Genomic DNA, 13,157 nt, shown 5'->3' on the forward strand with positions numbered 1-13,157 from the left:
ACTAAAACAAGACCCAAACGTTGATACAAATTCAAGTTTTAACAGAAATTAAAGTTCCAGCCACCTGTAGGTAAAACCGAGTCATCCAAAGCCAAGGAACAACCTGCATGTCTAAATATTCCAAGCATACAATGATTCCAACAGATTTTTTTTTTTGAGCAGGGGAGACGCCTCACGAGGAGCTAAACCAAGCCCTCAGAACAAGCTACAACATTTTCTAAATTAAATAGATTTTCTCATAGCATACATTTCAAGCCAGGGAAAGCCACAGGGAGCCAAAACCGAGCCCCCAAACATGCATAAAACAGTAAAATGCACTCTCTAACATTCATGAAAGGCCAAATAACCTCTCTAATATTTTATGCTAAATGAAAATAAGTGAAAAGCTTCTTAATACATATCCCAACATGCTTGCAAGAGGAGCTAAAATTATTTCTAAGCCACTTTTCAAGCTTCCTATTCACAATAATAGAACTATGTCACTGTTTTATCTCAAGCAAGTAGAGAGAAGGAGAACACTTATTTCATGCCATACTTCCACCGTTCTAAGCGAGTAATAAAATCGAACTCCTGAAACATGCTCATATTTCTATCCTTCACATGCTTTTAGAGTGAATGCTTCGAAATATATGAAAGTAAAGAAAACTAGCATGCTGTATCATCCAATAGAGCCAAGCTCAAAGGCTCGGCAGAGAGGAAAACCGAAAGGAAACAGGGCACCGAAGAAGAGGGTGGAAGAAGGGATACCTCTTTAATGCCAATGTAAAAGCACTGCAACACAAGAATTCACCTCAAAGAAATGCTCTCACAAAAATTCCCTTTCCAATCTCCTCACAGCCAAAATTTTAACTCTCCTCTTAGGAAACTTTTTCTCAACAACAAAAAAAAAATCAAAAGAAACTATGTTTATAGGCAGAGAAGAGAGGGGAAGAGACAGAAGGTCACCTCTTGAACCCACGACACTCGAATCGGGCCAAAGAAGAAAAGGACGTGCTCCCTGCTCACAGAAGGTGAAGCCACCGAAACATCTCGGACCGAGCTGCATGACTCCAAATCAAGCCAAAATCGAGCCCAGCAGGGACCAAAACCGAGCCCTACCACATTAAAGATCTAGTCATTTCAAGCTCAAAACCAAGACTCCAATCCAAGCCAAAACCGAGCTCCACGAGGAGCTAAACCAAGCCCTCAGAACAAGCTACAACATTTTCTAAATTAAATAGATTTTCTCATAGCATACATTTCAAGCCAGGGAAAGCCACAGGGAGCCAAAACCGAGCCCCCAAACATGCATAAAACAGTAAAATGCACTCTCTAACATTCATGAAAGGCCAAATAACCTCTCTAATATTTTATGCTAAATGAAAATAAGTGAAAAGCTTCTTAATACATATCCCAACATGCTTGCAAGAGGAGCTAAAATTATTTCTAAGCCACTTTTCAAGCTTCCTATTCACAATAATAGAACTATGTCACTGTTTTATCTCAAGCAAGTAGAGAGAAGGAGAACACTTATTTCATGCCATACTTCCACCGTTCTAAGCGAGTAATAAAATCGAACTCCTGAAACATGCTCATATTTCTATCCTTCACATGCTTTTAGAGTGAATGCTTCGAAATATATGAAAGTAAAGAAAACTAGCATGCTGTATCATCCAATAGAGCCAAGCTCAAAGGCTCGGCAGAGAGGAAAACCGAAAGGAAACAGGGCACCGAAGAAGAGGGTGGAAGAAGGGATACCTCTTTAATGCCAATGTAAAAGCACTGCAACACAAGAATTCACCTCAAAGAAATGCTCTCACAAAAATTCCCTTTCCAATCTCCTCACAGCCAAAATTTTAACTCTCCTCTTAGGAAACTTTTTCTCAACAACAAAAAAAAAATCAAAAGAAACTATGTTTATAGGCAGAGAAGAGAGGGGAAGAGACAGAAGGTCACCTCTTGAACCCACGACACTCGAATCGGGCCAAAGAAGAAAAGGACGTGCTCCCTGCTCACAGAAGGTGAAGCCACCGAAACATCTCGGACCGAGCTGCAAGCCCAGTAGCAGCGAGGGAAGCATCAGGAAGAAGAGAAGATTTTGTCATTCAAGTGTACCAGAGAACAAGCTTCCCAGAGTCAAACTACCAAGAAAAGGAAAACCACAGCCTAGGGAGACTGACACGTCTTTGGTAAGGAAGGCCGCGGGCAGAAGGATGTTAGACAAGGACGAACGGGGTCAACTTTCTCTCGCGTGGAGGAGGAGGAGCTCGGTTGGCTCGAGACCTAGAAAGGGAAAGGCCAGACACGCGAACGGGAGAGGGAAGAGAGGCAGACTCGGGCGCGTGAGTTTAGGGATTTAGTGTTTAAAGAGGAAAGGGGGAAAATGGTTTTATATATATATATATATATATATTAAATTATATGCGATTTATTCACGCGCGGCTTCGTAATAAAATGGGTGTCCTCCTTAGGCAAAATCGACGCTCCGGACGTGTCGGTGTAGTCCGTTTTGTCATCCGGGGTCGCTCGGACGACGTCGTCGACAATCGGGTCAAAAAACGCGTCAAAATTCAAATTACACAAAATTTTGACCCGCGATCGATCGCTTCAAAAGATTTATTCAAGCCTTCGACAGATAACAGTGCAAGCGATGTGAATCGTGGCGATCAGATGTATCGACTCTCCGAATTGCGAAATTTTGTGCGCGCGGGAGTGCGAATTGTGCAAAAAGTCACCCTAAGATTCAGGAAGGTCCTATAGGAATCCCTTTTGGGTTTCCTCATGTTGGTTTCATCCCTCTAAGTGCTAGAAATCGATACCACACACGCGAAACTTCAGAAGGGGACAAAAGTAGGTCGAACTTCTAAAATGAGGAAAGTCCCATTTCTAAGGTTCTAAGATAGTCAAAGGGAGATCTCTAAGGCTAGATCCTAAATCCTAAGAGAAGGACTAGACCTCACCAAAAATGAGGTCAACAATTGGCAGCAAAAGAAGTGGTAGAAGGAGAAAGATGGGGGACTAATGCAGAGGTAGGGAGTAGATCCTTGTGTTTTCCCTAACAACCCCATTTCATTTTCTATGTTCTTCTTTATCTCTTATTGTTAGTCATCACCTATGGGCTATGAAGGTGAGCATGAACCTAATTTGGTTGCCTTCATTATAACTAAAAGGAAATGTTTTCGATTTTTGAAAGAATCCTTGTACAATTTAGGGTAAAATTGAGTTTTTAAATTCTCCCTAAAATTTGAATTGACATTTTGCTCTTTTATTTTATTTTTAAAATTTTTCTAGGCTCTTGAAAATCTATGGATTATCCTATTGAACTCAATTAGAGCCTGAAATCATTTTCATATATTTGGAGACCAGTCTTTGAAACTTATGCTTCGTTTAAGAACGAGGCATGCCCCTGTTAAGTTGCACGGAACGTCAAAAATATTACTCCCATCAGTTTGGTACATTCTTGTCTCCCTACAGTGCGTCGATCACAAAGGTGTTTCACAGCCATTTTAGAACGTGAGATCGAAGCGGCTTCGAAGCTACTGCCCCTGCATTTTGCCATTTGGAAAACAAAAATATCCAAAATAGCCACTGCTGCCTCTGCTGCTACTCTTTGCATCGGTTCGGAATAGCTTTGCTCCCTTCGTCTCAAGGATGAAGAGCCGCATCTGCTGCCACCCTTTCTCGTCAGTCAGAATCGCTTGGCTCCCTTTGTATCAAGGATGAAGGACGGAATTTCTTTTCTCCCTTTGTCTTGAAGATGAATGCCGGACAATCAATTCCTATAATATCTCTGTTGATCCTCCGAAGGAACGCATACGACTAATATATGCTAATAATAATTATGTCTTCACGCAATACAAAAATATAGAAGTAGCAGTTGAATCTGAAATACTTAATTTGCAAATATGGAGATGAAATGAGTATTGACATAAGTCTCTCTGTAGTGCATCAACTGAATCGAAATCAGGCCTCCCAAATGTCTGTTATCTGTGCTTGGCTAGAACCGAAGGCAACAACTTGTGTCTTGAGGTGAATTACTCCTAGCTTTTCTAATAGATTGATACTGATGAAGTTGTATTTTGTTCGCTGGCTTGAGCTTTAGATGTGTGCTTCCTTACTATGGACAGAAAAAATTTCAGAACAGTTTTTCCCCTTGGGTACATTAAATTATGTTGTTGACCAGGCAAATTTTACTGTGGAAAACCTTAAAGAAGAGCTAGGCAGCTCTGATGCTTGCTGATCGATCTGAAGGAGAGGGATAAAAGAACGACGGGGGAAGAAGAGCAAAGTAGTCGCCGTACACATCTACTGCCGATCATCACGCCTTCTTTCTCGTTCACTCCATCGACATCGGCATTGTAGAAATGAAGTTGTTTGGTAGATTGTTGGGAAGGAAGGTGGAAGCTCCTGAATGGACATGCAATGGAGAGGGGAAGGGGTTAAAATTTTATTTTTAATTTTTAATGTGATTAAAATGGAGTTTAAACGCGAACAACAACTTCGTAGACAAACACAAATTTCTTCTTTTGGTCAAAAATTTTAAACAGCGCTTTTACATATTTAGCTTTTAAACCGACTTCCTTAAAAGCCAAAGCCTCCTCAAACAAACCCTTAAGTTGCTTGCGGATGTTATAATGTTATATCAATTTAGAATTCCTCCTTGGATGTGTTGTTTTATTCCTATATAGAGTACAAAAGGTTTTGGGATATTAGTCTGTTTGGCGAGAGATTTTTACTTGCGGATTCTGCACATACGGACAACCACTACGATACAACGGAGGTCTTTTTACTTTTTTTTATTTTTTCACCTCCGTTAATCTTAGCCGCTGCCCTTAGGCGCGTAATCCACACGTAAAAATTTTTCCCGTTTGGCAGGAGGTAGGTTTCTTTTATTTTTGGAAATACGTTTTTTGTGCCTTATATTTTCTGTGAGTTGATTTATGTTCAGGCTTTTTGCTGCTTGAACAAATAAATGTTAATCCTTGAGGGAAGTTGGTTTCAGAGAATTGGGAAAATGAGAAGTGTAACTTGAGCAAGATTGGCTAGGACTTTGATTGAATGAAAGTTTGATCTATTGTGATGTTTGAAGAAAGTGTTAATTACATGCATAGCACTCAAAACTTTGTTATTTACAAAATTAGCACCCAAGTCGTTTGTTTGAACTATTGAGCCCATGCATTTATGCCTGTAATGATCAAACCATTGGGATTTGGATAAAAATGTTAACTATGGATTAAGTTTTTATTATTTTGATATTTGGGTTAGAATTTGAAAAACAGATGAAAGAGGGTGCTAGGTTTGTAAATAACAAAGTTCTCAGTGCTATGTATAAAATAGTCCAGAGTATCTGCTATGAAGTATGAAACTTGATGGCATGGCCTACAGATTGAACTGCTTGAGAAAGTTTCATAGTAGTAGTTTTAGCAAATGCATCCAGCCTTTTCCTTTGAAGAGTATCTGTCCATCTTCAGTTCAGTAAGCCAATACACGTATGTCGAACCCTCCCGTGGACGCGAACCTGCTTTGTAATTCAGAAAGATATGGGATTTTGATAAATTTGTTCAAGTTAGTGATTTATTTTAGGGGCATTTACATAAATGGCACACAATTCTTGTGTATTTACATATTTCACGCCTAAACTTTCATTTTTATACACATACCACTCAAAATTTAATATCACATAAAAAATGGCACTATTACTATTTTTTAAAAGTTAAATACACCTTTTATGCATAGGTTTAAAGCACCAAAGTCTCATGTATGTAAATATGTAAGTTTAAATATGAGATATGTAAATACATAAGAATTGTGTGCTTCATATGCAAATTTCCTTCTATTTTAATGCCTACTTTACAGGCATATTCAACCTCATGGTCTAGTTCTGTTATTTAAATGATGATTGTGAAAGCCACTGTTTCCCAGTGTACTCAGTGGGGTGCTTTTAATGAGTTATTTGATATCCATCTCTATCATTAGCCAGTATCGTAATTGGATTCTTCCTTTCTTTTCCTTCTTTATTTCTAAAATTAATGTTGAACATTTATTTCATTTTTTTTAAAATAATTTTCTGTCAAATTTCTTCTTACTTTAGTCGACTCATTATAGCATGCTTTCTTTTTTTCCCCTTTCAGGATGATCATGTCGAAGCTTCTGAAGAACTCCCCAAAAAAACAAAATTATTTTTTGTTCATGCTGCAGACAGGTGGGATGCTGAGTTCTATGCTAAGGTTAACGACAATATTTATGTTAATATTGGTAAGAATTCCACCTTGTTTTTGCAGTTTGGCTCGGGATAAATGTGTGAGGATGATATTTCAATTTAATCCTTTAAGCTTTTTATTGTAATTCTTCAGCAATTGATAGGATAGGACGTCTCTTACTTGTATGTTTATGAACATAAGTAAAAATCAAAATTTCTGTTAGCATATTAGTACTAGGTGTTGATAAGTATTTCTAATTGGAATCTCCTATCTCATCTAACTAAGTAGGTAAATTTTACTTGTTTAAACCTTACTATCAAGCTAAGAATAGAATCTAAACCTACAGGAGAATCCATACTATGCATAATTAGTGATAAATTATTTTGCTGGATTTGAAACCTCATTTCAGGTTTAGAAAATGAAATATTTAAAATTATGATACTATTTATTTGCGAATAAATTAATATGCCTATTGTTTGGTGTACTGAAACAATTCCTCTTCAAATAAAATTTTATAGCTCTGGACATTAACTTTTCTTTAGACCTTTTTTTGTCTATTTTACATGCTGTCTTTTTTTTTTTGGCTAGCTGTAGTGTTTGAGATTCGATTGCAATTTCATCTCAGTTATTCCTGGCATGACTATTACTGGATTAATCAGTATGAAAAACCCATGAAGCAGTGATATTGGGGCTTGAGATGACTCAAAAGGGACATTAGATAATGGAAAAACTTGATAACAAAGAAGAAAGTACTCAATGTAGAAAAAATCATATATCAAGGATTATTAAATGTACACAAGTGACATTGTCAAATTAAAGAAGCAATTCTTTTCTAGTCCATCTTAATTTATTAGAATGAAATGAAAATATGACACTCAATAGGGCGCAATGGAGAAAAAGGATTCATGTAGCCGACCGCATTTAGTAGGATAAAAACTTGTTATTGATGTTGCTGCTGTTGATTCTTGTGAAAATCTTAATGATTATGTATATCAAGATTTGTCAAGGATTAAAAGAGAAGAAGTTATTACAAATTTGATTATGCATATATCATCGGCACATGAAGGTTTAGCTTTAAGGTGTTTCTTCCTACACTATGTCATGCGTTTGGTGTAGGAATCTAATTGAGCCATGCCAAGTTGAATATATTATAGATTTGTTAGTTGTGGAGTCTAATTGTAGCGCCCATGAGCAGCGGACAGGCTGGCTTCCACAGAGTTCGTGCACCCGACGCCAAGGCGTCGGGCTATGGGCGCTTAAGCGCGCCCCTTGAGTGTTCCCAGATTGAGAAGGTGAAAGTTTTGTGCCCAAACTAGGCGCCTAGGCGCCCACTTCTGACGCTGGGGCGCCTGCTTCTAGAGAATAGGGCTCTCAAGTGTTCAGAGCAGTTTTCACGATAACTGCTATTTATGTTACAATTTTGGGCAGCATATGTGTGGGCTTAGAACGCAACTTTTTCCTGTTTGTTCATCAACAAAATCCTTGTGAATGTGAGAAGTGTTGGTGAAAATGATCTTGGTGTTTTTCGACATGGGTTTTCGTCAGATCAGTAGGAAGAGTATGAAGTAGTGCACTGTAAGTTGCTTCGTGTGAGTGTGGAGAAGAAACTTGTGTGAATCCTTTGTAAAACTCTTTGAAATTCATAGTGAAATTTGTGGTGATGCGGCTCCATGATTTTTTCCCGTTCTCGGGTTTTTCCATGTAAAATTCTCATGTTCTTTTCTAGTTATTTTTTTATTGTGCTTTTGGTTTAAATTTATTTTTTCAATTTTCTTGAATCTTGTAATCCTATTTCGCTGTGACATTGAGAATTGTTTGGAGGATTCTCAACAGGATTGGATATGGTTTGGTCATATTATAAATTGTTTATGTTCGGATTCAGCTTGAGTTGTGCTTTTACATTTATGCTTATCATTGTCTTTTTATTTTTTTTTCATGATCATATTCGGATTATACTAGATTAGCTGAAATTAATAGAATGAATGCTTAAATAAGCTCTTAACAAAATTAAAAATTAAATGAGTACTTGATTTTTCATTTTAAAAAGTATTTTCTTAAATCAAAGCGAATGAGTAATTTAATAAATTTGAAATTAGTTTATAATTACTTTGCACTAATTTAATAAGAAAATAAATAAGTGACGAGAAAACTTTCTTTGAAATCATTTAAAATAAATAAGTATCAACAAACTTGTTCATTAAAATAGAAAAATGAAAAATGGATTAAATTAAATCTATACCGACATTCACTAATACGGGATAAAATTATTTTGAAAAAAATAGAAAATTCAAAGTTCAATATGATTAGTTACCTTGATAAGAAATAATATCCAAATTCATTTATAACGGATTAAGATAATAATTAAATTCTAATTAAATTAATTAAAGTTTCTAAAAAAAATATTATTGTCTCGAAATTTAATCTTATTAATATAATTTTTGCAGTTCAATATTCTTAAAAAATATTAACTTTTATAAAAAAATATAAATATATTTTAAATTATTTAATACAATTTTGATATTTATATAATTTAAATATAGTAAAACAAATATGTGATTGATAATTCATTCTAAATTATAATATCTTACTCATATAAGTAAATAAAGTTGTTGCATTTAATTAAATTGATATAAATAATAAATAAACTATCATTTTGGGTTAATATCAAGCACTTAATAAGTTTTTTTATCGAAAAACAAAAAACTTAGTTTGTAACCTTAATTAAATGAGTTGGATTGTGTTCAAGCTTGATTCATTAGCTTTCAAGTTAAAAAAAAGAAAAATATTTTATTTAATTACTAATTTAAACAAACTTAAACGATTATTAATTGATCCAAGTTCGAGAATAACCCACCAAATAGTTATTCACAAGTCTTCTTATTAACAATGGTTGAGATTTCAAGATAGGATGAGAGAAGATATTGCAAATTTGACGCTACATGGGTCATTGTCACATGGTGTTTAATCTTAGGTGTTTCTTGGTGCACAAAATGTCCTGGGTTTGTTGGGAAGTTAATGGAGAATTTTACTTTATTTTTCATTTTGATGCCATTCCTAAACTATCCCGGGGGCTGTCAATGGAGTTAAGAGATGGGTTTGGAGCCATATAAATGCCAAGTCATTATTTCTCTAGACATGCAATTCTAAAGAACCATTATTTTGATCCTATGAGGATTGAGGGTCAGAAACATATGTTTTGACTCATCATTGTATTTGTTTTTATATTAACTCAATGCTGTTTGCTATTTTTTTATAGATGGTTTTGGAGCAATGCTTGCATCTTATGTGGACAAGCCTCGTGTTTATATTGGATGTATGAAGTCCGGTGAAGTTTTTTCTGAGTTGTAAGTGTATTGTCTGGTTTTGTAAAGTATCTTCAGTATGATTGTTTATGGATGTTCATTTGTTGTTTTGTTGATTTATTCTTGACTGCCTCATTGTTGTAGGAGCCACAAATGGTATGAACCAGAATGGTGGAAATTTGGTGATGGGAAATCGTAAGTTACAATCTCTGATAATCTTTTTTTGCTTATTTATATATTGGAAAATGAGTAAAGTGCTAACAGTCTTTGACTATTTACATGGGGCAATATTAGTCATAGAGTTTATAAAGGTTTTACACTAGTTCCCGGACTGTTTTAGTAGTGGCTAAAACTGTCCTCACTAAGGATTATTTCAACCCATATTAAGCAAATTGCGGGTTTGAATTGCACTTTTATAAACTCTGGGACTAAAGTGGCTCCAAGAGAAAAGTCAAGGAACTTTTTTGACAAATTTCACATTGGGAAGTTTAGATACATAGCACACAATTCTTATGTATTTACATATCTCACACCTAAGAAATAAAATTTTGAACAGGAGCAACTCTTTTATCCTTGAACATTATGATGGGATCTAGTGATAAACCTCATAATGCTTTCAACTGAGCTATGGCATGTACAACGGAGGTTAAGCTAATTGACTTTTATCACATGGGAGCATGTCACTTGTATGGATTTTGATGAAATTTATCAAAATTTAAATAATGATTTGTCTTTAAGATTGAAGACGATTCTCTTATGAATACTTGTCTTTATATTCGTTATTTATTATTTAGGATTTTCTTATTTTAGGATTTCATGTTGAGGGTGTCGTTAAACATTTTGAAAGAGATCAGTCTCTTGCAGTGATCGAGGATAAGAATTTATGTATGAATTTGAAAAAAATTGTAGTCCAAATTATTTCGTGATGTTGAATTTGTCACAGCCTACTGAAGTAGAAAATAGACTAATGTTAGATACAAATCTACCAATTTCATATAAACCCTAAAAGGATTTAGTATGAATTACTTGTTAGCTTTATTATGATCGAGAAAAAATGATTTAATTTTTGTAGTGACTGATTAATTTCAAAAATGATGCACCTCGTACTAAATCATTAAACTATTGTGGCTAAAAAATGATGCACTTCATACTATATCATTCAAATATTGTTGCCTGTCACATTGCAAAGTATATTTTAATGAAGTGAATACTATGTCATTAAACTATTGTTGCTAAAAAATTATGCACTTCATACACATTAAACTGTTGTTGCCTGCACATTGCCAAAATATATTTTAAAGAAGTGATTAAATACGTGGTTTATTTAAAACATTTATTTCATATCACGATGTTAAGCTAATGAGTTATTTTTCATAAATTCTTTAGAGGAATTAGGAATCTAATTTAAAATTTAATTGCTTGTCACTCCTATATTGACGGTCAAACATATGCGATTAATATATGTTTTAGGCATGTGGTATTTTTGTTTGATAATATGCGATGCATTTTATTGTTATTTGATGCTGCTTATGGAGTTTGCATATAATTCGTTGTTTAATAGATCTATGACATGAGGATATTAATTGAAAATTGGCTTCTAATTATGATAATTATTGATGTGAATGAGATGTATGTAAAATTTAAGCATTTTGATAAGATCATGGTTGTGACATCACGCCTATAACTAGAATGATTTCTATCTGAACATTTCAAAAATTAAACATAAGGAGGAGAAATTATTTAAAATTATGCAACACATTGGAACTAATGCATACAAAATGAAAATTCTAGAAAATTTTGGTTTTAGTTTAGTTTTCATTATATTAGATTTGATCTTATTTCTTGAGCTTTGTATCAATTTATTAGATTTTAATCTCTTTTTCTTTTTTTTGAGGCTACATCCAACCCTCTGAGAAATACTTTTATGTAGCTTGCTAAGGCTATTTTACATGATGAGATTATATCTACTATTCATTTTGGTAGATTTCAGAAAAATCTTGTTCATTCGCGTTGTAGAAATCCTTCTGTTGAAATTATTGATTATTTTGTATCGAGCACAAAATCTATATCTTGATTTGCTTAATGAGTATCAAATTCTGTGCATAATTTGTTCCAGTCAAGTAGATCTGATGGATATCCTTACATTTTTCTAAGTAGAAGAATCTCTACAAACATTAACTTCTGCTCCGTTACAATTTTGCACCTAACTAATACTTATCTGCGAGTTGAGGGACGTTGATGCAGCCTTATAGTTTAATGGGGACTTCATTTTGGTTTCCAAGCCAATGTGTTTCGGCATTAATATCAGTGATTGTCTATCTATATTCAAGAGGGAAGAAGATGATGGGAAAAGGAGGAAGATGAAATACGTAAAAAGATCGCTTTGCTTGTTCCCTTTTATCGATATTAATACCTTACATAAAATTCTGTATCATATAAATATGCACTTACATCAAGTTTTCGAACTTTTTTTTTTTTTTTTTTGAGAAATTTACATAAATACCGCACAATTCTTATGTATTTGTATATCTAACATCCAAAGTTTAATATTTACATTTATAATACTTTGTTGTTAAAACCAGTGAATGTAAATTTGTATTTCTCCTTCAAGAAGTTAATAATAATGGTACTTTTGATTTATTGTCAAAGATTTGAATAGTAAGCATGTAAATATGAAAGTTTAGATGTTATATATGTAAACTTATAAGAGCTGAGTGGTATGTACGTAAATGCGCACGCCAACCACCTCCCCACCCCCTTCCCTAACAGCCCTAACAGTCAGTTTTTCCATTCTCCCAAAGGGAGGAAAGGTAAACAGTGAAACAAAAATAACCCAATTTTTGCGAAGCAGATTTGTAATTCTTTCATGTTAGATTTTACCATTTTTTTCCAATGGTGTTGGATGTTATGAAGTGTGTGATAGTTATGTATTTATTCTCTAAATTCTGCTAATTTCTACCAGTGTCACGTTTTTTTGATTTTTGGTTACTTCTTATCGTTTATTTTTCAATGTTATATTATTAGCTGAAGAAAATCTTTGTTGCAGGTATTTCCGCCATGCGTCTGGTGAGATTTTTGTCATATCTAGAGCTTTGGCCCAGTTTGTCTCTATAAACAGGTAGAACCCTATTACCATTCACCCTATTCAATTGTAACATTTTTAGAATTCAATCGGATAAGCCAATAAAAGGAAAAATTCAAAGCTCTAAGGTCCAATCCAAAATCAACCTAGATTTTAACCATATTATATAAATATTATTAAAATCAATTTAAATTATTTAGATGATATACTCTTTTAATAAGAGCAAAAGCTCAAAAGAGTCCCCCAATTATCAACAAGTGACCAATTAACTTATGGGGTTTTAAAATGCTTCAATTCAGTTCCAAATTAGTCCCTAGACTGAGTTTCATGATTAGAGTTAATACCAACTGTTAATTTTGAAAGTATTTTTGGAATAAAAAATTTATATAAATCTTTATTTTATTATTGTTGTATTTTCATATGTAATAGATTATTAAATTTATGAATAAGGATAAATCTTTATTTATTTAAATAAATACACAAATATAGTCACTTCTCTTTAAGGAATTTGAAACCTTTATCAATAGAATCAAGATTGGTTCAAAATTGGAAGAATTTATTACTTGAATAAATAAAGTAATAATAAAATACTTA

General features: G+C 34.1%; 1 protein-coding gene across 1 annotated transcript in view; it reads left to right on the forward strand.

Annotated features, from left to right (window-relative positions):
• Positions 1-13,157, forward strand: part of LOC110034072 (hydroxyproline O-galactosyltransferase HPGT1) — a 26,945-nt gene that overhangs the window by 12,634 nt on the left and 1,154 nt on the right. The window contains exons 7-10 of the mRNA XM_020738328.1: positions 6,111-6,234; positions 9,436-9,523; positions 9,626-9,676; positions 12,528-12,599. Of these exons, the coding sequence (XP_020593987.1) occupies positions 6,111-6,234; positions 9,436-9,523; positions 9,626-9,676; positions 12,528-12,599 (335 nt within the window). The remainder of the gene's footprint in view (positions 1-6,110; positions 6,235-9,435; positions 9,524-9,625; positions 9,677-12,527; positions 12,600-13,157) is intronic.

This window comes from Phalaenopsis equestris, unplaced genomic scaffold, assembly GCF_001263595.1.
Source record: "Phalaenopsis equestris unplaced genomic scaffold, ASM126359v1 Scaffold000002, whole genome shotgun sequence".
Taxonomy (NCBI): domain Eukaryota; kingdom Viridiplantae; phylum Streptophyta; class Magnoliopsida; order Asparagales; family Orchidaceae; genus Phalaenopsis; species Phalaenopsis equestris.